This window comes from Pyrgilauda ruficollis, unplaced genomic scaffold, assembly GCF_017590135.1.
Source record: "Pyrgilauda ruficollis isolate IOZ18807 unplaced genomic scaffold, ASM1759013v1 scaffold182, whole genome shotgun sequence".
In the NCBI taxonomy this organism is placed as follows: domain Eukaryota; kingdom Metazoa; phylum Chordata; class Aves; order Passeriformes; family Passeridae; genus Pyrgilauda; species Pyrgilauda ruficollis.
Genome location: NW_024517207.1, coordinates 57,087 through 79,666, shown reverse-complemented (window position 1 = coordinate 79,666; position 22,580 = coordinate 57,087). Strand labels below are relative to the sequence as shown.

General features: G+C 43.3%; 1 protein-coding gene across 9 annotated transcripts in view; it reads left to right on the top strand.

The window, feature by feature from the left end:
- DENND2B (DENN domain containing 2B) overlaps nt 1-22,182 on the top strand; it is a 153,364-nt gene extending 131,182 nt beyond the window's left edge. For 5 of the 9 annotated variants that reach the window (XM_041464639.1, XM_041464641.1, XM_041464640.1 and 2 more), the window contains 6 exons: nt 15,923-16,100; nt 17,138-17,179; nt 18,189-18,300; nt 19,288-19,527; nt 19,744-19,830; nt 20,295-22,182. In XM_041464639.1, coding sequence (XP_041320573.1) covers nt 15,923-16,100; nt 17,138-17,179; nt 18,189-18,300; nt 19,288-19,527; nt 19,744-19,830; nt 20,295-20,329 — 694 coding nt within the window. In that variant the 3' untranslated portion in view covers nt 20,330-22,182. The remainder of the gene's footprint in view (nt 1-15,922; nt 16,101-17,137; nt 17,180-18,188; nt 18,301-19,287; nt 19,528-19,743; nt 19,831-20,294) is intronic. The other 4 variants (XR_005954877.1, XR_005954876.1, XR_005954875.1 and 1 more) reach the window with 4 other exon arrangements.
- Nucleotides 22,183-22,580: the final 398 nt, after the last annotated feature.

Genomic DNA, 22,580 nt, shown 5'->3' with positions numbered 1-22,580 from the left:
TCCCTGCCCTTTGATTGCAATCTCCCCTCCTTGTTCCTCCCCTGCTTTGTTCCTCTTGAACTCAGCCCAAGGTGTAAGGAGTGAGATCAACAGGCCACATCTCCCCATGGCCTTTCCCAAGGAAATGAGAGCTCTGTGTAAGCTGCACCCCTGCCCCACAGCGAAAAAAATCCTATTTTTTAGATGCTTCTGTAATCCATGCAGAAAAGTGTGGGTAATGTAAAGAAGACATTCTTTTCTGTGGCGTGATACATAATAAAAAATGGCAAATAAAAGTAAAGCCTGCCATTTATTAGACTCAGGAACATCCAGCATCTTTTAAAAGGACACCGGAGGCTGTATGGGAGGTTAAAAACACAGATGGATCTACCCAAACAAACTCTGCTAAACATTTTATCAGTCCCGACCTCCTCTGAATGACCGCCAGAAACAATAGCTGCACTTAGTGGCCGCCAGTGTATATAATAGCAAAAATACTTTGCATAGTAAAAGCTTTACAACCTTTAGGGGAGAATTTCTTAAAGCTGCAGACCCTTCTCAGGTTATAAAGTTACTTCCTTAGCAGTCTTTTGTGTGTCTAGAACAACAGGAACATTTTATTTCATCCCTTCACTTGTCAGTAACCCTTGGTTTGAATGACCATTTGGGATGACTTAATTTCACATAAACCTGTGATGAGAATTGTGTAACTAGTACCCTGTAGTACTTTAGTAGATATATGAATCACACCATGAATATTGGAGCAGGTAGCTCAAGAAATACTCTTGGTGTATCCTTCTGACTTTTCCTACAGCATGTTTACTCACCTCATTCTGTCTCTGTTTTGCCATTCTTTCAGCACCCACAAGTCAGACTGTAATTCAGATTGACACAGATCTGCCTTCCTTCCAATGGCACAGTGATCTGTGTGGAAACTCACAGAAGTGGTACAGCAAAAGTGAGGGCTCTGCTGCGCAGCTGCCAACTGCTGCTCTGCTCTGGAGCTCCCAGTTGCTCCTCTGTAGTGTTCTGTGGACCACAGGCACAGCCCTGCAGGGATGCCTTGCTGTGGGAAAGGTTCTCAGCCATGAGGGATGAGACAGACAGCAGCCATTCCCTGGAACATTTCCCTGGGACAGCTGACCTAGCCAATGTCATATAGAGCCCTGGGCACTGTGCAGAGAAAATCAACAATGAAACCTACTTTGACAGGCTCAAGGTAGCTTGGCATGGAAAGCAGCTGTGTTGCTGATACTGAGGGCTTGTGGTAACCCAGGACTTTATCAGGCAGCCAGGGTTTTATACACTTTGCAGCCCTGGCTGGGAGTTCAGGCTTGCCTGTGCAATTCCTTTCTCTTGGTAGCTGCCTAGTCCCACAGGCCTTGGAGCATGGACTAAGTGTTCTTACAGGCAGTGTGCTGCTCACCCTTTTGGCACACAGGAACCAGATCCCTTTTGGTAAATGTATATTCCTACATTGTGCTCTCCTGCAGAAGCTGTTCTCCAGTGAGCTGTTGTTTCTGTGTGAGAGAGGGCCATGGGATAAGGGCCATAACACAGGAGAAAAGGGAGGATTCAGATGGATCTGAGAGGCTTGGGAGGTTTTGTGCTTGCTCCTGTAAGAAGGGACAGAACCTTTCTTACAAAAAGGGCTTATGTTCATATGCTTTACTATATCCATATGTACCCTTTATTGTACATGTGTACTTGGTTTCACTTGGTAAGAGGATGACAAAATCTGATGTGGTAGATAAGGTTCTGCATGCAGACTTGTGAATCCTGAGCTATCCTTCTGAGCCCTCTGACCTGCTGAGTGTCACAGGCTGGAAACATAGCACCTCTTTCTTATCTTTTGTCTGCACTGTCTGGGACCCCAGACACTCTGGGATGGAGACCCCTTCCTGCTCTGTGTGTGCAGCAGCTCTGCTTCGTGCAGTGTGGTCCCTGTCAGCACGGGAATCTAGGAGGTACTGTAAACCAAAAACTAATAATGAGTCCTTTGACAAGAGCCTGGAGAAAGTGACAGTGGATTTAAATTCAATACTTACTGAGATTTTAATGGTTTAAATAGGGATGAAGTCTAAAATGAAACACTCTGGCTTTGAGCTAGTAACTGTCTTCTTGGAACCTTTGCCTTGTCTGACATGAGTTTTGTTTATGGGCATCCTGGCTGAAACTGGAGTTTACCAGTAATGTGGGGAAAAAAGAGAAGCTAAATATCTCACAAGTCCACTCTGTGCCCAAAGAATGAGAGCAGGAAATTAAAATGATTTTACAAGGGTTTGATTTCTGTATGCACCCAAAAACTAGCTTAGAAATAAATGATGTTGGGGTTTAGGCTTCAAACAATAAGATGCAATGGGCTTTTGTGGCTGTCTGTTTCATGGGTCTTCCAGCAGTAAATGATTTCACAATTATACAGGTTTGGGAAAGTCATGCCTAGTGAAGTGAGATTCATTCAGTAAGTTGTTATTTATAGTTCTTATAGTGCCCAGAATGTGCCAAAATTTAAAATCCTTGATCTTTTCAGAAAGAGATTGTTTGTTAACACAGAGAGTGATGCTCCCAAGTAGTGAGGAAAGCAAACAACAGCCAAGTTCTGAATGACAGCACTGTGAGGTTGCCCTGGTTAGATATGTGCAGTTAGGTTTGGGTATTTTTCCCCTTAAAATTTGATGTGTTTTTTTCTGCTTGAAATTGGCTGAATAAATCCCTGCAGCTGTTTGCTCACCTTCAAAAATGAATGTGAATCTGCCAGCGACCTTTCAGAACTTTTCTTTCTGTGAACGGTGGAGAAGACAACAGGGAAACAAAAATAATAAAGAAACTTGGAATAATAGTAGTAGTAGTAATAATAATAATAATATCACAGTGCTTAAAAAGGAAACTTAAGGCTCGAATTAAGGCTCCAATTCCTTAAAAATCTGCTGAAAGCACAGCTGATGTGATATGCCTCATCCCAGCTCTAATCCCTGTCCCACTGGGAACCCCTGTTTATGTTCCCAATATTCTGCCTGCTCACCCCAGCTCTGGAATAGTCCTGTGCCTGCCAGCTGCAAAGGGGGGCTGCTCTAGTGCCATCCTCTGGGGTTTGAGAGGCAGCAGATGCACAGCCAGTGGGGCCTGGGGCTCAGGAACACTGACCTTGCTGCAGGCACAAAGGTAGCAACAGAAAACAAATAGAAAGTAAACAATGGAAGAAAAACATTTCTCTGCTTGTTTTAGTTTTATGCTAGGGAAACAAATTTGTGGATGTTTTTGCTGAGGAGGTGATGTATCCATGTGTGTGAGAACAGTGTCTTTGCCTTTTCCCCTGAATGTTTGGAGAGGGGAAAGGAAGACCCTGGACATAGCAATGCCCTTTGGTTATAACCCCATTTTTTATATACAAAAACCACTCTTTCTGTAATCCGCTATACTGGGAAGAACTCTGAGGATATTTTGCTTAAATTTCACATATGGGTCTGGTCCAATGCCAGCCACAGTCAGTGGGAGTGTTTGGATGAGGCTTGTTTTTTGCTATGGATCCAAATCCTCCAGTATTCTTCTTTTGAAAACTTTTGGGGCTGTGAAATTCTTTTATAGAGCCCCTGCTCTTGTAAAGGACAAAACAACTTTTCATTGTTGTGGATTTTGGTTTTATATGAGATATTTCAGCTACTTCTCAGTGAAGCAGGATCATGGGCCTCAGGGAGAAAACCCTATCCCTGCTCCTCGCCATGGTATTTTGAACTGCAGGAGGAATCTCTCTTCCAGCACAACTGCAGAAAGTCCAGGCAGATCCCAGACCTGACCAAAGGTTACAGGCTGGAGACAGAAACACTGACTAATACAGGACAGAGCAGAAATATGTAAATAGTGGGGAAGCCATCCCACAGGCACGTCTCTGTTAACTCTGGAGCAAAGGAGGAGCAGAGTGTTCTTGTGTTCAAGGGCAAAGGCTTTCAGAAAACAGCAGTGTTCCCCTATTCTCACGCACAGACACAGCTCAGGGCTGGCTCACTGTGCCCAGGATGTTCAGGGAGTGGTGATGCCTCTCCTCATGTTTGAATCTGTTGTTTTGGGGCCAGGCTGGCAGAAACTGGCAGTAAGAGCTGAGCAGTAGCCTGGTCCCCATTTCTTGGTGACTACCTAAAAAACATCCTTTAACCTAGCAGCCAAAATCATAGCATGATCTTGTAGCTCAAGTTAAAGTATGCAAATTTAAATAAGTGACAATGTTTTAGTAGTAAATCATTGCTCCTCAGTCCAGTAGCAAGGTCAAGTGGAAAAGCAAGAATAGCTAAGTTCTGGGGCAGATTACTAAAGTGCAAACTCATTCTCTATTTCCTTATTGTTCTTTTTTCACGAACAAAAGTAGGATTTAATTCTTACAAACGAATCATGGCTGTGACAGGTCTGAACAGCTTCACCAACTGCCTGGGAAAGCTCCTTTCCAGTAGCTGTCATCTTGTAACACTTGTAAAGTCTGCCAACCTGCAGCTTAAAAGATAAACCCACATGTATTAGCACAGAGAGAAATGTGCTTGGTAAACAGACATGAGCTTTGGCCAGCAATAAAGACTTCCTTTACTTTCCCCGTCACAAAAACCTCCAGAAAAAGAAAGGTGAGAGAAATTTGACAACAAATACATGCCAGAAACCAGCTTGTGAGGGAGAATTTACTGCTGTCAGTCTCTGACTGGTCTCTACCATTTCTGAGCACAGGCTACAAGGTCTTGGTAGTCCTTTAATTATCAACTGTGCATTAAAGATGTTTGGAGATGCAGACTACTGCACCTGTGAAATGTGTAATAACTCACAGATCTTCTCTCTAAACCCAGGAGAAGTATGGATAGCTGACATTTCTTCTGGTGTATTTTTATCCAAAGAACTTGAAGTGCTATCTTAATACTGTCAGGATTATTGTGATTGTCCGGTCTGAATGCTGAAGATAAGCTAGAGAATTTCTTTCACTAATTTCTGCAGTGGAAGGAATGAGCCCTTGTATAATTATCCACTGTAGACAGAATTTATTCTACAGCAAAAACATCCATTTCTTACGTACATAACCAGAGAGTTTCTGTTTCCTCCAATAAGAGCCAGACCAGCCCCTCTCCAGGGGGCTAGCAGAGCTGTCTCCCAAAATTCTTGGGAGAAATTTTGCACTTTATTCCCTTTTCTTAAGAGGTAATTACATTTTGTACCACTTGGATTACTTTCTCTAGCGCTTAGATTGTATGATGGCTGATGCCAACAAAGCAGCTGTACAAGGATAGTAGGAAAATGTGTGTCAGGCAAAAGGGACAGACCAAGAAACAAAATGAACATTCAAAGTCTCTGGCTTATTTAATATTCCACAATCCCAGAGAAAACAACCTAATAGTGACATTTTTAATGTGCAATAAACTCCAATGGCATTTTTAATATGCCATGTCCCAAGAATGGTAGAGCTCGTATAATTTTCCTTTTCTTCCTTCCCTCCTCCCCTGCTTTCTAGTGGTATTTATTTGTTACTCCAGGCTTTGGACAATGCTCTACAGTGGGAAAACATAATTTTTCCACTTTCAATCTGTACAAAAAAATTCTCTCTCCCTTCCCTGTGAAATGAAATGGGATGCAAAGACAACCATGCTGTTTGGTAATTCCCTTATGGATTGCTTATTGGCACAATATGGCAGTAAATTGCAACATCTTCCCAACTTGACTTTTTGCTCCTTGCAAGAGGATTTAGATTCCCTCTTTTCAGCTTTTAAATGAGATGGATTAGGGGGAGGTTACTAATTGGTTACTACCTAGAAAAATACTCCATCCTGCTTTACAGCTGTCCTGCTGTTAACAGTGGAGCGATGGCCTGGGAATCTGAAACCCCCAGTGTGAGCAAGGACTGGTGGGAGCAAATGTCCCAGTGTGGAAAGAACAAGGAGTTAACTCTCCTCTGGAGCACCTGCTCAGAGACCTCTTTTGCTCTGGATTCATGCTAACAAATCGTCCTGCAGGAAAGGGACTGGATAACTCTCTGGATACAAAGGATAACTTCACACTTGGAAATGTTTGGTTTGTTTTTCCTTGCAACCACCTGAAAAAGCTTGGGCAGGTAGCTGATGTGTCCAAAGCAATGACTTTTTTACCAAATCCCATTTTCTTGAAAAGGCAAGTCCTCATTCTGGAGGGCGCTTTGCATGTCTCTTTCTCCAGAGGCTTTAATGTGCCTCACTTACACACAAGTATTACAGCAGCAAAAAATAAGGGCATTGTTAATACCACATTCTTCTTTAATCAAGTGTTCTCTGCTTTCTTTTAAATTATGTACTTCAAAGCCACTCTCTGAGAGAGGGAGAGCTCTCCTAACAGTGTTCTCTGCTCTGCAGCTCTCAGCTCCATGGGATGCAGCCTTGATCTTTAACATGAGCCAGGGCTGTGCTCTGCAGGTTATCTGTGGGACCCCACACTGTCACTCAGGTGTTCTCAAAAGGGGGGGACTGCTTCTGAAAATGCAGCTCTTACTGAACTAAAATCTGGCAAATTATGTAATTTTTGGAGATTTTTGCAAAATTTGGATGAAAACCAAAAAGAAAGCCTCCTGTATAGTCAGAATGAACCTGCACATACTTCTTCTTTGATATGTCCTAATGAGTTGTTTAATTATCATACATTGAAAATCTGAATTACTTTATGTGACTGAAAAATCCACTGGCTTTAAGAAAAGAGCCTCTGAGGGCCCATCATCTTTCATGGTGTCCATCTCTGTGAAGCTGTGGGAACACGTTCAGTGTCAGTGATGGATCCATGCTGGGAGGGTAAAACAGCCCAAATCAGGAGAGGATGTTGCACACTAAAGCTGAAGGGGATGTGGCCAGGCAAGAGTTTAGTAATGAAGATGTTGCCCACTCAGTTTTCTGTCAAATACAAGAAGGAGGGACCAGAAAAGGAACACAGATGATGACACAAAATGTTGGGCAAATCTGCTCCATGAACTGTACTCATTGACATTGCAGTGAGGCAAACCATGGCTCCGTGAATCAAAGTCAGGGAAAACAATTCCAGAAACAGGGTTGTAACCTTTAGTTCGTCATAAAAAAATCTCCTCCTAGGAATCATCAATAGCACAAAGGCATTGCTGCCTGTGCTCTCCATAACTCACCCTCAGTAGTCACTGGACCTGTCCCAAAATTAAGTGCGTCACTGGTGCCCCACTGATAAGGAACTGCAGTACTGCTTTTGCCAGACAGGTGAGGACATACTGGGATTCCTTTCTGAGAGTTTTACAAGCTTGGCTGCTCTCCTGCTGCCCCGTAGAAAGAACCACAAAAAACCTGAAGTGTGAATTGTTACTTGTAAAAGAAGTCTTGGGTTTGGTTTTAGCTCATTTGCATGGGCCAAAACTGCCACTTGAGTGGTGTGAAGGTTAAACAGCTTCACTCTTGGAGCTGTAAGCATAGTTGAAAGATTTTAGAAAGGACAATAACTGATAATTGGCCTGATGTGATGTGGAAAATATGCATTTCCTCCTCAATCTCAGTACCCCCCTCTCCCTGCCAGTGTTATCACTTGTTTGCATTCCATGAGATAGCGCAAAGGTCACTTGCAGCAAATATGTCAGTATTCAAATTAGGGAAGCCACTGTGGTTGGACTCTGCCCTTCACCCCTGGCACAAGCAAAGTTTGGTTCTCACTTCTGCATCAGGCTGCTGCTTGCCAGGTGGGGGAGTGTGGCTGGACCTGGAGGCTGAGCACACAGGGTGCCAGGGCAGCGCTGCTGGCTTGGCAAAGCAATCACTCACCCTGGGAAGCGTTCACTTGTTGAGCAAGCTTCTGCTTTGTCCAGCTCCTGTGCAGATGAGGGATTTTCACCTGCTTCTGGACTGAGCTGTTACCTCACTGCTGGTAATGCATGTGAATATTTGTTAAGTCTGAGTGAGAGATGTTCCAGCCCATAACAGACAGGGGAGATCTGCTGTTTGTGCTTTGGGGAGCTCCTTACCCTGTGCCAGAGGCTGACTGCAGCAATAATGCTTGCAGTGTGTATGATGGTTGAGTTGTGAAATGTTCAGAACTGGCTGCTGAATTTGAGATGGGCCAAATGGACCTGCCTCACCATGATCCCCACATGAACTGTACGTGTTCCCAACCATCATCACATTTACACTGGAGAATTCCTAATTTTATTCAAACACTAGGAGCTGAGCCTCCCATTGGCAGGTCTCCTATGCCACCAAGAGAAAAAGCAATTTGAAATATGCACAGATTTGTCTGTGTTCCCTGAAAAGAAGGATATTGGGTACTGATCAGAGATACAACATTAGCTGCATACTTTAGGCCAACTAAAGACCTCAGGTGGTGACTCTTAGTTCACCTCTTATTAAATGTTTGCTGTATAAAATAAATCACAATGCAAAATATTACTCTGGCTTTTACAGCCCAAACTCACGCAATTTTTCATGTAATATGAACCCATTATTTTGATTTTAAACATCTTATTGATTAGTGTAGCGAAATCAGATTTATTAACAGGAGATTCAGCAACTTCAGAACTCTCTTTTAGGTCACACATGCAACCTTCCTGCAGACACCCAGATTTTTACAGATTCACTTGAAGGTCAGGTGAGGAGAAGTGCTTGGCAGCAGCGGGGGAGTCCTCCTCCCTGTGTACCCCTACACAGAGTTGGGCCCTTTACAGAAGGATTCTGCCACAAGGAATTCTCAACCCAGGACGTTAAAATCTAATTATTTGACTTTAAAAATAAATTATATTCTTAAAATTAAAAAATGTATTAATAATACATTAACATGAAACTACAATATTTATTAGCTTCAAAAATTACAGTCTCTAGTTCCAAACCACCTTAGAAAGGCTTGAAGGAACCTCTGTAGTTTGCCCAGCCCCTGAAGGGCTTCTACAAAAGTATAAAATTATTCAAATTTTCAAAGCTTCAACATGCCTTGCTGATGAGAGGCTGCCTTTGCAGCAGCCTCTCCCACAGCAGTGAGGGAACTTGTGGCTCAGAAGGTGTTATCATGTCTTAAGGGCTGGTCTGATTAAAACAGAAGTGGGAAAATAAAGGTCTTTGAGGTTTCATTTCAGCAAAGTATTTCAGCACAGTGAAAGTAAATTAAAGCTGAAGCTTCTGCTGAAATAATGTGTTGAATCAAAGCCTAAAACAGTAATTTGCCTGTCCCCTCATGCTTTAATTGGTGAGGTGAGGCATGACCTGATTGTAACTCCTGCTGCTCTGTAATCAGTGGAAATAATTATTTTATTACTGCCCAGATAATTTACTGGATTAGAATTAATTTAGGTCAAACAAAAATACGTTAAGCCCAAATTCTGGTGTTTGTATTGGTTTGTGTAATCTTTTTCCTCTCAGGGACAGGTAAATGTATCTGTTGTGGAAGAAATTTTCAGTCTGAGAACTATTCCTGATAAAACTGTGGGTTTGTGTCTGTCTGCTTAGCAGCACTGGCTGAAGTGTAGAGCACTGGTTGTATTTGATTTCCACCTGTGCCACCAGTGAGCTTTGAGCTTCTGTCACCTTCAGCTGTCCTGGTGTGTGACCTTCCCTCCTGCAGCTGCTGCCCCTCTCAGCATCTCTGGTACTGACAGGGGAGGGGCAATTGGCATCAGACAGCCTCACCTCCTTCCCTCTGCCTGTAGCAACAGGGAGGACAAGTTTCACCTTGGGGCCTCATGATTGGGCTGCATGTGTGTGACAGCTTTAGTCATGTTCATATTGAATGGCTTTCCCATTGTTCAGCCCAGCCAGTCACTGTCTTGTCCCTTCATTTTACATCCTGACCCCTTTGCCCTCAGTTTCCTTTTCACCTGCTCATCAGGCTCGTTTTGTCTCCCTCCCCTCCCAGTTCTACCTCCCAGATCTTAATTTTACCTCTCTGCATTTTGTTCAGCCTCCTCCCTGCCTTCCTTTCCTTTTCTGCTCTTCCCTCCCCTCAGGTTCCCTGTGGGAAGAAGATGATCCCTTTCTCCCAAAGGAGCTTTAATTTCTCAGTGTAGCCCAAGGCTACAGAAGGAGGTCTTGCTTAGTGCTAACAATTTATTCTAAGGAAATGAGCAGCTAAATAAGGGTCTTTTTAGTGCACAAAAATACTTATTTTAATGAATAAAATATTAAAATATTTATTTTAAAATAAATAAAATATTTATTTTAAATAAACAAATGCACAAAAGATATTATTTTAAGATGGCTTCTAACACAGCCAAATCAGAGTGAATTTAGACATCACTAGGCAGGAGTCCTTGGCACACAGGGCACTATCTCCTTCACAAAAAGGTGCAGCAAAGATGTTTAATATAACATGTTTATATTAATATAATTTAATATGTTAATATTTTCTCAAAATAATGTATAATTTCTTTTTGTTTTGGAAACAAACTGATCTGATGTCAAGCAAGGAGGAATTGGATCAGTTGATCTCCTGAGGTTTCTTCCTACCTGAATTATTTTGATTCTATATATCTTTGCTTTAAATTGGAAACCAAAATGGTTATTCAGAGGCAGACACACAAGCTCAAAAACATTACTGAAAACAAGTCAAATTTTGAATCCATATCACGTGAAAATAATGCCTTACAAATGCAAGCAATCCTACAAATAGGGAGGTATCCCACAGCCACCAGGAGCTGTAGGCCTTAAGGGTTAGTTCTTGTTAAAAAAGCTGGAAAAACATGCAATTTCTTTGATTTGAGTCCAAAGACAGGAATTGAAGATTTTTTTCCCCTATTAAACATCCTAGCAGTGGTAAGAGAGAAACAGCAATGATTTTGTATAGGAAGAATTTGTATTTGTCATGTCTGATAATTTTGTACTGGCTGGAAAACTGGAGATATCCTGCACCACTACAGCAGATGAACTCTTGGATTCTTATTTTATTCCTCTCTGCCCTTTTTGGTGAGTAGCTGGTAGTATGTGGGTTAACAAAAAATGTATCCTCACAGCACAGATCCCGGAATGAAGGACAAACCATTGATGTGGGGGCTCAGGGGCCTCAGGGGCAGAGCACCTGGGGAACAGGGGGAGTCCTGGAGCTGAGTACCCACACTGTGGAGCAGGCACAAATCAGTAAAGCAGTAACATGTCCCCTTGTCAGGCAGCTTTTCCAGGGCCAGGGATCCTCAAGGGCTCGCTCCAAAAGCTGACCTGCAGGAATGCTGCAGGAGCTCACTGAGACAGCTGGAGTTTGGAGACTGTCACTTCTGACACTCAGAAGTTTTCATTTATGTCTTATCCCTGATGCTATTACTTATTCTTATCAACCTGATTAATAATGCTGCTCTTATTTATTCTTATGCACCCAGGGAAACCTTTATTTTGTCAGAGCCTTAGAGTGCACTGTATCTGGCACAGCACAGTACTGCTCTGAATTACTGCCAGCACAGCAACAGCAGTGCTGCCTGCACCCCATCTGCACCCAAAGTGTATGAGGCTGCCTCAGTTTTTACTTCCACTTGCCCTTTACTTGATGTTTTTCAAGTTTTCTATGTTGTCCTTTCCACCTCTGCAGCCTGAATGCGCTGGAGGGGAGATGGGCTGAGCCTTTGGCCTGTAGCCTCTCCCCAGAGTCCTTTACAGTCCTCTGCAAACCTTTCGGACTGTTTTATCTTGCAGAGATGTCACACACCTCTGTCTCTGTCAGAGGCTGGAGTTAATCCAGGATCAGGAGAGGCATGGAAGTGTCTAGGAGGGAAGTGTCAGGGATCTGTTTTTGCTGCACAATTCATTGGTGACCCAAGGGTAGGAGCTGTCCCAGAAAAGCAGGGCCATGGCCTGTGACGAGGAGACATCTGGGTGTGTAATACCCATGTGAGTCAAGAGGTTACACTTGGGAAGGACAGAGCCTCCAGACTCCAGCCTCAAGCGGGAGGAAGCTCTCGTGAGCAGACAAGGGATGTGTGTCAGGGAGGTAACTCAGTCTCAAAGTGCTTGTGGGCTGGAGCATGGATGTGTCAACAGGGCAGATGAAAGACTTCAGCAAATGTGGACAGAGCAACATCATTTAATCAGCAGGGAGAAATGAGGAACATAAAAAGGTTGTGGAAAATTAAACAGTGGAAACACTTTTTTGTGAATTTACATTTTTGGCTGTGTTTCTCAACGTGAGGAAGCAGGGACCCAGATTCGGTGAGCTGGTCCCAGTCCAGGGCACGGTCCAGAGCACTGGCACAGCACAGAGCTGGCACCAGCCTCGGGTGACAGAGCTGCTGGGTGGCTTGGCCCTGCATGTAAGGGTTGCCTCCCTCCTCTCCTGGCTGAGGAAGCTTGTCTGTCCCTCAGGGGAAGTATAGGAAGGAAAGGGATATTCTCACCTTCTCCTTCAATGCAAATGCCAAACTGACTGTGGAGGTGCATGTCAATAGTGAGGTGGGATCAGGGAGCCATATCATCAAGTGGTTGTCTGTGCTAGAGGCTTAATCCTGGATTTGGGAGATGCTCCATGTGTGAAGCTCCCTTGGGCCTGTGAGAAGTTCTAGGTGTGGAGGGAGAAGCAGGAAGGAATATGACTGTTGGCTATTGTTAGAAAGAAAAGAGACTTATCAAGGAATCCCTTGTCAAGGAATGGAAATATTTGTGGAATATTTCCATTGTGAGTAGAAGGTGTAACTGAATATGACTTAAACAGTTTGAGAGAGTTGGTGACTTGCAGGGTACAACAAGCCACAGTCCTTGAAACAAGCACAGCCAGCACCGACATCCCAGCCAGGGCAGTGTCCATCCCCTGCCCAACAGCTTGTCCTTCTCAGAGTGTGCTAATTGTGCTGTGATAAGATATGGATATAGCCTAAGCCTGGGGCTGTTCATTAGCCAACCCAGAAATTGCTACCAGACATTCTCCCTATCTAAAGGACAGAAAAGGTTCTTGTTAAGTCACAGTGATTTGCTTTTTCATGTAGACTTAAACTATGTTCATAAGCAGTCTCCAAAATTCAGTTGAGCCACAGTTGTGTCTGAGATTCTGGTGCCTCAGCTCTTAGTCTGAGCTTGCATCTCCCCAGCCAACAACACAACAAGGAAAAGGTTCTGTGTGCTATCATGAGAAAATGATTTGGGAAACAAAATAGCCCAGAGTAACATAAATCAACTTTTGAGTGGGAAAGAAGCAATGTCATATTTTGCCTGTAACATGATAAAGGATCTCTTCAAGAGAAATTTGTCATAAAGAATGTCTCAATATACTTGCATAATCTTGTATTACTACCTTCACGGGGAAAAGATCAAACACTGAAGGTTTTTTTAACCTAGTGAATAAAAAGGCATAGAGAGGACCAAAATGTTGGCAAATTCCAAATAATTCTTTTACAAGATGACAACCATGGAAATAAAGAAGTGTTTTCCAGTACAACAACAGCTAGAACATTATGCAGCATTCCTGTAAAACTGCACAGACCAAATGGAAAAGCCCATTCTCCAAACCAGCTCTCTGGAACTGCCCTAGAGTATTAACAGTAAAAATATTTTGAAAATCTAACTTAGACTATTCTGTTGCTTTACTTCTTGTGCTTCACACACCTTAAAGAAAATAAACCATCTGACCTTACTGCTTAATTCTCATAAACAAGAACAGTTGGATAATGTGTGGGTTGCACATTTTGAAAGGAAAAACTGGAGCACACTTGGTTTCCCAGGGTAGGCCTTTCTTTTTTTACTTTAGTAAGCATTCTTCTCATCAATAATATCCCTTTAAAAGGTTCTGAACTGTATTTTGTTGGAGATTTAGGCTGTGGGGTTCCTTTACACCTATCATCTCTGAATTTTACCTTACAAACCATGAAATTTCACTGAAGTGAAAGGTGTCCATTCTAAATATGAATCTTTCCAGCTAGGGCAGAGACACAGGCATTTTGTACAAGCGGGAGTTTGGTGACAGCTGTAGGAGTCCTGCAGAGGGGTGTCCAGGAGGGATGGCAACAGGAGGTTCTGGGGGGCTGGAAGCTTGGAGGGGATGTTGATAGGGATGAGATGTTCCACAAGGATGTTTTTCGGAGGCTGAATTTGAAGAGCTGTGTGCAGAATACTGAAGTGCAGAGGCCGAGGTGCTGACAGGGCAGTGGTGTGACTGTTGTGGGGTGCTGGCAGGGCCGAGCTGGGTGCTGCCACAGGACACCCCCAGCACTGCTGCTCCCTGGGCTCTGCCCTGCCCCAGCTGGCTCCCAGGAAAGCTCAGGAAGAGATTGCAGTGTCCTGGGCTGGAGGCTGAGCCTCCCCAGCGTGGGAACAGCACGCACAAGAGGCTGCAGGGGCTGATTTACGTCACAGCACTGCATGTAACACAACATGTTACAAAAGGGCATTTTACAGAAAGGAAACAAATACTCACTGAAGAGCAGAAGAATGTTTGTCTAACTGCTTTTAGCTTAACATGGCTCTTTTTTTAGTTGCTCAGCTAAGATGACTGAATTTGTAGTAGGTGAAAATGCCAGGGAGTCATTGAAGAGATCTTGAGGAAGTGCTGGGAGTCTGTACCCTGTTCCACAGCTCTTCCGAAACACACCAGTGTGCTGGTTGTGGTAGATGCTTGAGACGAAAATACGAAGCAATGGCAGCACCATTGCTTGTTATATATAAAAATATAAATTAGAGAAATGCATAATTTTATAAGAACCTTGTGTCAGGCGACATTTGTTATAAAACCATGCTGGGATTGTCAGATCTTAAAGGAAGTGTCAATTAAGACCAAGCCAGCAGACTATTTGCAGTAAAACACAAGGATTTGCTCTTCCCCAACTTTTTCTCTCTTTGTCCCCTAATTCTCATTTTTCTCATGCAGCAAACTTGGAAGGTAAATCACTGACGGGGAACGAACAGGTGAAACCTTTCCTCTGGCCTTGGAACAATTCACAACTGAAGTAAAAGTGCTCAGGAAGGTTATTCTGGTGGAGGTCTGATGCCACCTAAAGTCTCCACCAAGTCTTGCAGTAGAAGAAATGAGCATCTCTGCCCAGCACTTTAAAGCAGTAACAGCTCTGCAGTTATTATTTATAGTTCTTTGTGGCTACATTAAGCACAGCAGAAGTTTGCAATGCGAGAAAATTAGTTCAGTCACGTTGGAGCCAAATTTCTGTCATCTCAGCCTGCAAGAGGCAGACGTAGTAGCTGTGATATGGATAGCTAGTATTTATTCCCCTGATGTAAAAACTCACTTGGTAATGATGTTCCTCAATTTTTAACATTTGGAAACCATGTGACTGCAAAAGGGAATCGGATTCAGTAGATGGAAGGACAACATATGCATGACATTTTCCATGATAATATCAAGGCTTAAAGTTTAGGAGCTACCAACCTGTATTTTAGAGAACTCTGCTGAGCAGGATCAATACATTTATCACTGAAGTTGGTTAATAAGTCCTTTAAAATGTATTATAATAAAAATATGCTATTGTCAGAAAATATGCAATCTTTGAAAAATGTGTTGCTTTTACCAGCTTTCCTTTGGAAGAGGTATTGATGGTTGAGGGCTTTTTATATCTGATTTGGTAGAGTTTTTCTTGAGGATTTTTTCCCGATTTTATTTTACTTTTCATTTTCCTTTGTTCCTGTAGTTAAGAACATTACTATTATGATTTTTTACTACTGATATGATCGTAACAGCCAAGATCTGAAGCTACTTCTGGGTTTTAAGCATTGTTCAAAGTGGCTGCTTTTGAGTGCTTTTGGAAACACTGAATCTTCTACTCTAGATCAAACCATCTGCTATGAAACAAATGGATTTTAGTTTGAAACAGACAGGTTTGAGTTTTGTACCTTTGGTCTGGGGTCTGCTGTGACCTGCCACACTGCACAGCACAGAGAGGGCAGGGACTGAAAGGGGACCGAGGCCTGACTGAAGACACAAGTGCCAGAGAGGCAGCACCCTGGGCACTTGTATTTCAACAGGCTGAGTTTCTCAGCGGGTGGAAGGTGTTGTGAACCAAGAAAAGCCTTTGCTAACCTGGCTGTTCCTCTCTCCCCAGCACCCTGTCAAGCTGCTCCCATGCTGTAGTGGCCCTGCTGTACCCCTTCTCCTGGCAGCACACCTTCATTCCTGTCCTGCCCTCGTCCATGATCGACATCGTGTGCTGCCCTACCCCCTTCCTGGTGGGACTGCTCTCCAGTTCTCTGCCCAAACTCAAGGACCTGCCTGTAGAGGAGGTAGGAGCTGGCACCACAATTGTTTGCCTGGAGTAAAGCTGGCCTCTCCTAGGAGCGGGCTGCCACTGAGACATAAATCCTCACGTTTAATTTTTAATCTGCCTCTTCGTTTCTTCTCTGCCTGGTTCTCATTGGCAACTGCCTCTTGGCAAAGCTGCAGCAGTAGGTTTATTCTTCTCGTTTATTCTGCCACTCTTCCATACCTGGCACCTTGTCAGAGACCCATGAATGTTACCTGGTCACCAGTAAGGAGGGTGTAAATATGCTGATTTGTTCTGGAACAAGAGGAAGCCATCTGCTATGACATCTCTTAATCCTTATGGAAGTGGTGCATGAAGCCGTAGCCCACACAGGAGACAAAACCTTTAAGAATTTTAACTTCTAAGACTTTGTTGATACTATATTGGAAATCAAAGGGGAGTTGCACTTCATCAGCTCTTCCAGTAAAAAACCACAAAAATACTCAAGGACACACTCTTTTCTCTCTTGTTCCTGTTAGTTTCCTGTCATTTTTCTAAGGAATTTTCTTGTGCTGGCTTCCAAGGCCCTGTGTGCCTCTGGCCCATGTAAATCTCTGCTTCGTTTTCCTTCTGCTTTCCTAACATTGATGTTCCACATCTTCTCAGCTCCATCTCTTAGCTTTGCTGCTTTTTTATCATGAATATTTCACACCCTGCCCTTTGGAATCCCCGCTGCCTCCACATTGTTTTCTTTAAACCCCTTGAAACCCTTTTCAACTGCATGTTAACAAAAATTATTAGTTATAACTTGCATAGATTTAAGGAAAAAAAACCCTTTTAGCTTTTTTAAATATATTAGTCTAGAATGAGATCTGTTGTATCTATGTTAAATTAGACTTGTAGCTCTAAAGAAAACCTTAATGTTCATAAAGCACACAACCTCTTGTTTCACAGGAGGAATTTGATTCATGTTGAGGCTTGTTCAGCAGATGATCTTTTGCTATTAAAAAGCAATGAACAAATGAATGTTTTCTGTGTCTTCAGATACATTTCACTGCAGTGTTTTCTTTTCTGTAGGCTTTGATGGTTAACCTGGGATCTGATCGATTCATCAGACAGGTAAAGTACAGCTCAGAATGCTGCCATGCAGTCTAGTGAGCTGTTTACTCCTGCGGTGTGATTGGGTTTCTTTGATCAGAGGGATTTGGCAGGAATTGTGTGTGCAAAGGGAAAACGATGAGGGGAAAAAAAAAAAGTTCTCATTTTCTGTTCCACCTGCAAATAAGAACTTCTCAGGTGTGCAGAAGGGATTGAGGCTCTGACTGTCAGAAGGAATCAAGAACTGTATTCACAGTGGAAAGAAAGCATCCAATGATAATAACATCACCTTAGCAAGAAAACTCACACTGTTGGAGGTGAAAAGGACAAAAATAGCAAAGAAAATTCCCGAGTGAGAGCACAAAGGTGGAGAATAGTTTAATGTGACAGGAAAAGCAGAAACCTTGTAAACAAGGAGATGAGTGCCAAGGAGATGACTCCTGACAGTCATGTGGCTGTCAATAATTTCAAACCTACAGTCTGCAGGTAGTATGGGGAAACTTTTGTGTTTGATTCCCTGGCTGGTGAACAGTGGCTGCAGAGCTAAGGCTCCTGTGCTCACCTGGCTTCTGCTAAACAAGCATAAAATGAAATAAAGAGAGCAACAGGGGCAAGACCCAGAAAACAAGACAGACTAGAAAACAGTAAAGCAACTGTCAAGAACCATAGGAGCTGCCTACAACCAACTACAGCAGCTGTGTGTACACCTAGGAAGGCTTCACATGATGTGTATTTAGTTAAACACAGCTATTTGGACTCTTTGTCAGACGAAGAGCTGATTCCACATTTCTGTGTTTACCTGCTCTTTGGATTATCATTCCTGACTTAATCTTATTAAGAGTGACAAGAAATTTTTAGAAGTATTTGTAAGTTGCACATAGATCCTCATTCTTTTATTTACATATTTATTATGTAGCCATGACAGCAGCAGATGCAAATATTTTTCATCTGAATTCTAAACCTTCTAAAAGTATTTGCTGTAGTTCCTGAATAGATTATTGTGGCTTAAAGATTTTTTTCCCTCTATCAGATGGATGATGAAGACACACTATTGCCTAGAAAATTGCAAGCTGCTCTGGAGCAGGCTCTAGAGAGAAAGAATGAACTGATAAATCAGGATTCAGATAGTGATTCAGATGATGGTAAGTTCCTTTGGAAACAGGGACTTGTGTAATGAACAAAGGGAGGTGGAATTGTGACTTTCCATGCAGGAGAAACAAAGATGGGACTTGAGGTCTCAAGTGCCTTTGGTGACATCAAAGGTTGTCTCTGAGCACACAGGGAGAATGAGACTGACGGCATCGACCCACAGTGATGCCTCACCTGTGATTTGTTTTAATTTCTTTGTAAATGACAAGGACTTCCTCTGAACCTTTGCTCAAACAGAGGTTTGCAGTTAACTTGGCCCTAACTCAATCCAGATAATTCTCCAGGCTTAGGGGTGTGTCTGAGTTTGGAGTTGCTCTTGGCACTCGCTTTTTTCAGGGGAGAGAAGCAGGTACCATCAGAAAAGAATTTTAGTCCAAGATGGGTTGGGTTGTCTCTGAAGGTTCATATTTCTCTTCAGCAGTGATAAAAACAGCCCAGGGTGAATTGAGATGCCTGTGTTTAAAAGGTATGAAACAGGCCCCTATTCAGTTTTTGAAATTTATTTCTAGTCATATGTATTACATATATAAGACTATTTAAACATCTCAGAAATGATGAAAACTCAAATTCTACACAGACCCTTTTTGATCAGTTTTTGGTACAGACTTATTCTCAAGGAGAAATATTTTAATGCTGAGTCATTCAGAAGTTTCTGAAGAAAGCTTGCTCAAGAGTGAAAATAGGAGGTTTGATTTTGATGAAACGCCCATCAAATGTTTAATTTGCTGAGCTGTTTGCTGAGGATTTGTAATTCTCGCTGACTCTTGGTCACGGAACACCAATTCTGCAGGCTGGCACCCGTGGTTATGGCGCTGTCACCCTCTCCACGTGCATCCAGGTGCAGGGAGCCGCTGCCACTCCTGCCAGTTGTTAGCGCGGCATCAGGGAAGCGGGAGATGCACAGCCTGGCCCTGCGGGGATAATGCTGACAGCTCTGGTAGCAGCTGATTTTGGTGTCTTATTGCTGCCTTATTTTGCAGAATGTAACACCCTGAATGGATTAGTGTCTGAGGTTTTTATCCGATTCTTTGTGGAGACAGTTGGCCATTATTCCCTGTTCCTAACCCAGAATGAAAAAGGAGAGCGTGCCTTCCAAAGGGAGGCTTTCCGTAAATCGGTGGCCTCCAAGAGTATCCGCCGCTTCTTGGAAGTTTTCATGGAATCCCAAATGTTCGCTGGCTTCATCCAGGACAGAGAGCTGAGGAAATGCAGGGCTAAAGGTACGGCTGGGTGTCTCCCCTGCGGCGCAGGTTTCGCTGTTCCGCTCGGGTCCCGCGGATTGCGGCAGCGTCCCTGCATCCCCCTGCGCTCCCCGGGAAAGCGGAAACGCGTCCCTGCAATGCTGCCCGGTTTACCGGAAGGGCGCTGTGAGCGGAGGCTGCCGGGCGGGAGCAGCCGGGCACGGCTCACCCCATCCCTGTCTCCGTCTGCCGCAGGGCTCTTCGAGCAGAGGGTGGAACAGTATTTGGAAGAGCTCCCGGACACGGAACAAAGCGGAGTAAACAAGTTCCTGCGAGGCCTCGGTGAGGAAAACCTTTAGAAGTATTTCTGAAATGAATTTTCATGGTGATGGTGGGTTTTGGTTGTGGTGTTTTTCGGTTTTTTTGGGTTTTTTTTGTTTGGTTGGTTTTTTTTCGTTTGAAAAAGCCGTACCCGAGGTGAAATGAGGTAGTGCAGCGGTTTCAGCGTGATAGGAATTAAAAAAAGAAAACAATGACATTATAGTTGAAGGTGATAAAGTTGAAGGTGAAAATTATAGTTGAAGGTGATAAAACCAGATTTAATGACGGTCCTTGTTAACACTTTCATTTTGACTTGGGGATGGGGAAACCAAAGCATAATCGGAGTGGAACAGGAAGGGGTTGGAGCAGTCGGTGTTCTGTAACTCAGCTCTCCCTGCTGGTGCTGGTTACAAGTTAGACCCATTTGCTGTCACTTTGGGTTGACTTCTGCTGTCTGCTGGAGACTGACTGTGTGCTTCCTTCAGGTAACAAAATGAAGTTCCTTCACAAGAAGAACTAGCTCCTTCCTGCTGAAACACCAACCCAAAACCTATTTATGGCACTGCGCGAGACACCTGCGGCGCTGGAGTGCGGAGCGGGAGGAGAGCGGAGCGAGCTGGGGCAGCTCCAGGCGATGACCCGTGGATGCTGTGTCAGTGTGCCACGTGATGGCTCCTCCGTGTTTTTGGGCAGAGTTTGTACATAATGTGCTGTAAGCTTTTGTAACTGATTTTGTAATGAGCGAGAAAACTGTGGTAAATATTTGTATATTCCTGAGAATACCAGGTGCTTGTTTTTTCTTTAGTATGAGTTGAGTTATGCTTGGTGCAAAAACGAGTAGCTGATTTTGTGCAGCTGACTGTCTCAGCAGAACCACTGACTTCCAGGGATGTTTGATGCCTGAACGCTGCGGGGTGAATGAGCTCGGGTACGTGGGAGATGTTGTACGCACGGGGCTGCTCTCGTGCGGCACAGGCGCTTGTCTGTCTGTCTGTCTGTTTCCTTCGAACTGATTTTCAAGGAGAAATAACAAAGTAACTTGATAATGAGGTACTTGGTTCACATTACAGAACCTCCACTTGGTTTGAGCTCTGGTCACTAAACTCCCTGTAACCCACTCTGCACTAGGATGCTAAGCCTGGGGAGGTCGCAGCTCTCTGCCATGCAAGCTGCAGCGAGTAGGTACAGTACAGCCTTTCCTAATGTATGGATGGATGGATCCTAATAAACTCTGTAAATAGAGCTGTTTGTTCATATTCATTGCAAACCTCTGCACTTCCTCATGTGGAGCAGGTACAAACGCAGTGACTCACCTGTGATTTTTAAATGAATTTGTAATTAAAATGTAAAGTGGTTATTACGAACCTGTCTTTTGATAGGTTTGCTATTTCACGTCATGTATTTTGGGGTTTCTTCAGTGTTTTTCACCAGGGCTAAGACAAGGCATTTTATACCCCTTTTTAAAAGTTTTATCCCAACAGAAGCATCTGTTAAAACATTTTTATTTTTTTCAGGGGTTAGCAGCAAATGATTTTATCGTTGTATCACAGATACTGCTCTTGACCTAGGGTATTTTCAGTTGGCTTTGTGCTGTGCGTGGTGCTCAAGTCACATTCTTCTTTGATCTGGAAATAGAACTCCTGTTGAGGTTCTGTAAGTTTTCCCATAGTCTGAAGAAGAAAATACTAAAAAAAATATAAAATGCTTCAATATGTTGCAAGTCTGACAGACAATGACAATTAGCTGAAGCCTGTTACCTTTAAAGGAAACCCACCATGCTCTGGTTTTCGTCATTCTCAGCGTGAGTGCCGTAGTTAGACGGGCTTTGAGGCTTGCGCAGTTCCTAACCTGACAGTGGTTCTGGTTTGCTATCAGCCTCATAGAGCAAATTCCAGGGGCTGTTCACTGAAAAGGTGAAGTCGTTTCCTTCTTCACTTACCTGCCTCACACTCCAAAATACACAAAAGCTTCTTAAGTGTAGGTGAAATGTCTGTAAAATACCAGGTGCTTTTGCTGCAGAGGAAATGTCACCACAACTGGTAACTTCCATTAGTTTTACTCTGCTCCAAGCTGCAGAATGATTGCTGGATGTAATTCTTGAGAGTGGAAGGAGTACCGTCACTTGTACAGGTGGCTTCTGGCCTTTTTATAAACAGCAGCTGCTAGTGAATGTAGGGGGAAATACGTAATTCCTCTTCAGAAAACGATGGATCAAACGGTATCAGGACATGCTGTGGAGGTACTGCAAAGGCAAGACAAAGCCACCGAATGCCAATGTACAAGAATGTTGTGCTGTAAAACCCATCTCCTGTGCCAAAGCTGTTTTGCTCCATTTGCACTTTAAAAATTAAAGGAGAAAGCTTTTAAACGTTGTGTTATCTGTCAGCGTGTTCCCATTTTTGTCATGTGAATCAGAGGGTACCACTGCGCAAGGCGAGATCATGGCCCAAAAAATCTGTGGGTGCCTTTTGGATCCTCAGGCTACAGCTGTGTGAAAGAACCCTCGTGTTACCTGGCGGTCTGTGCTTGAAGGGATCAGATGAACAAAAACTAAGAAATGCATTATTTTCCCTACTAAATTAGTTAAAACTAACGGTGCTCCTGAGCATGGAACGTTGTAAGTGCGCCATGAAAATTCTAAAGAATAATAAATCCAGTGCTGAGGCTTGTGTTTGAAATTGGTAAAGTTTTGTTTAAAATCTTAACAGTATAAAATCCATTAAAAAAAAACCAAAACCTAGAAGCCAAGCTTAAGAAACAGTAACACTCCA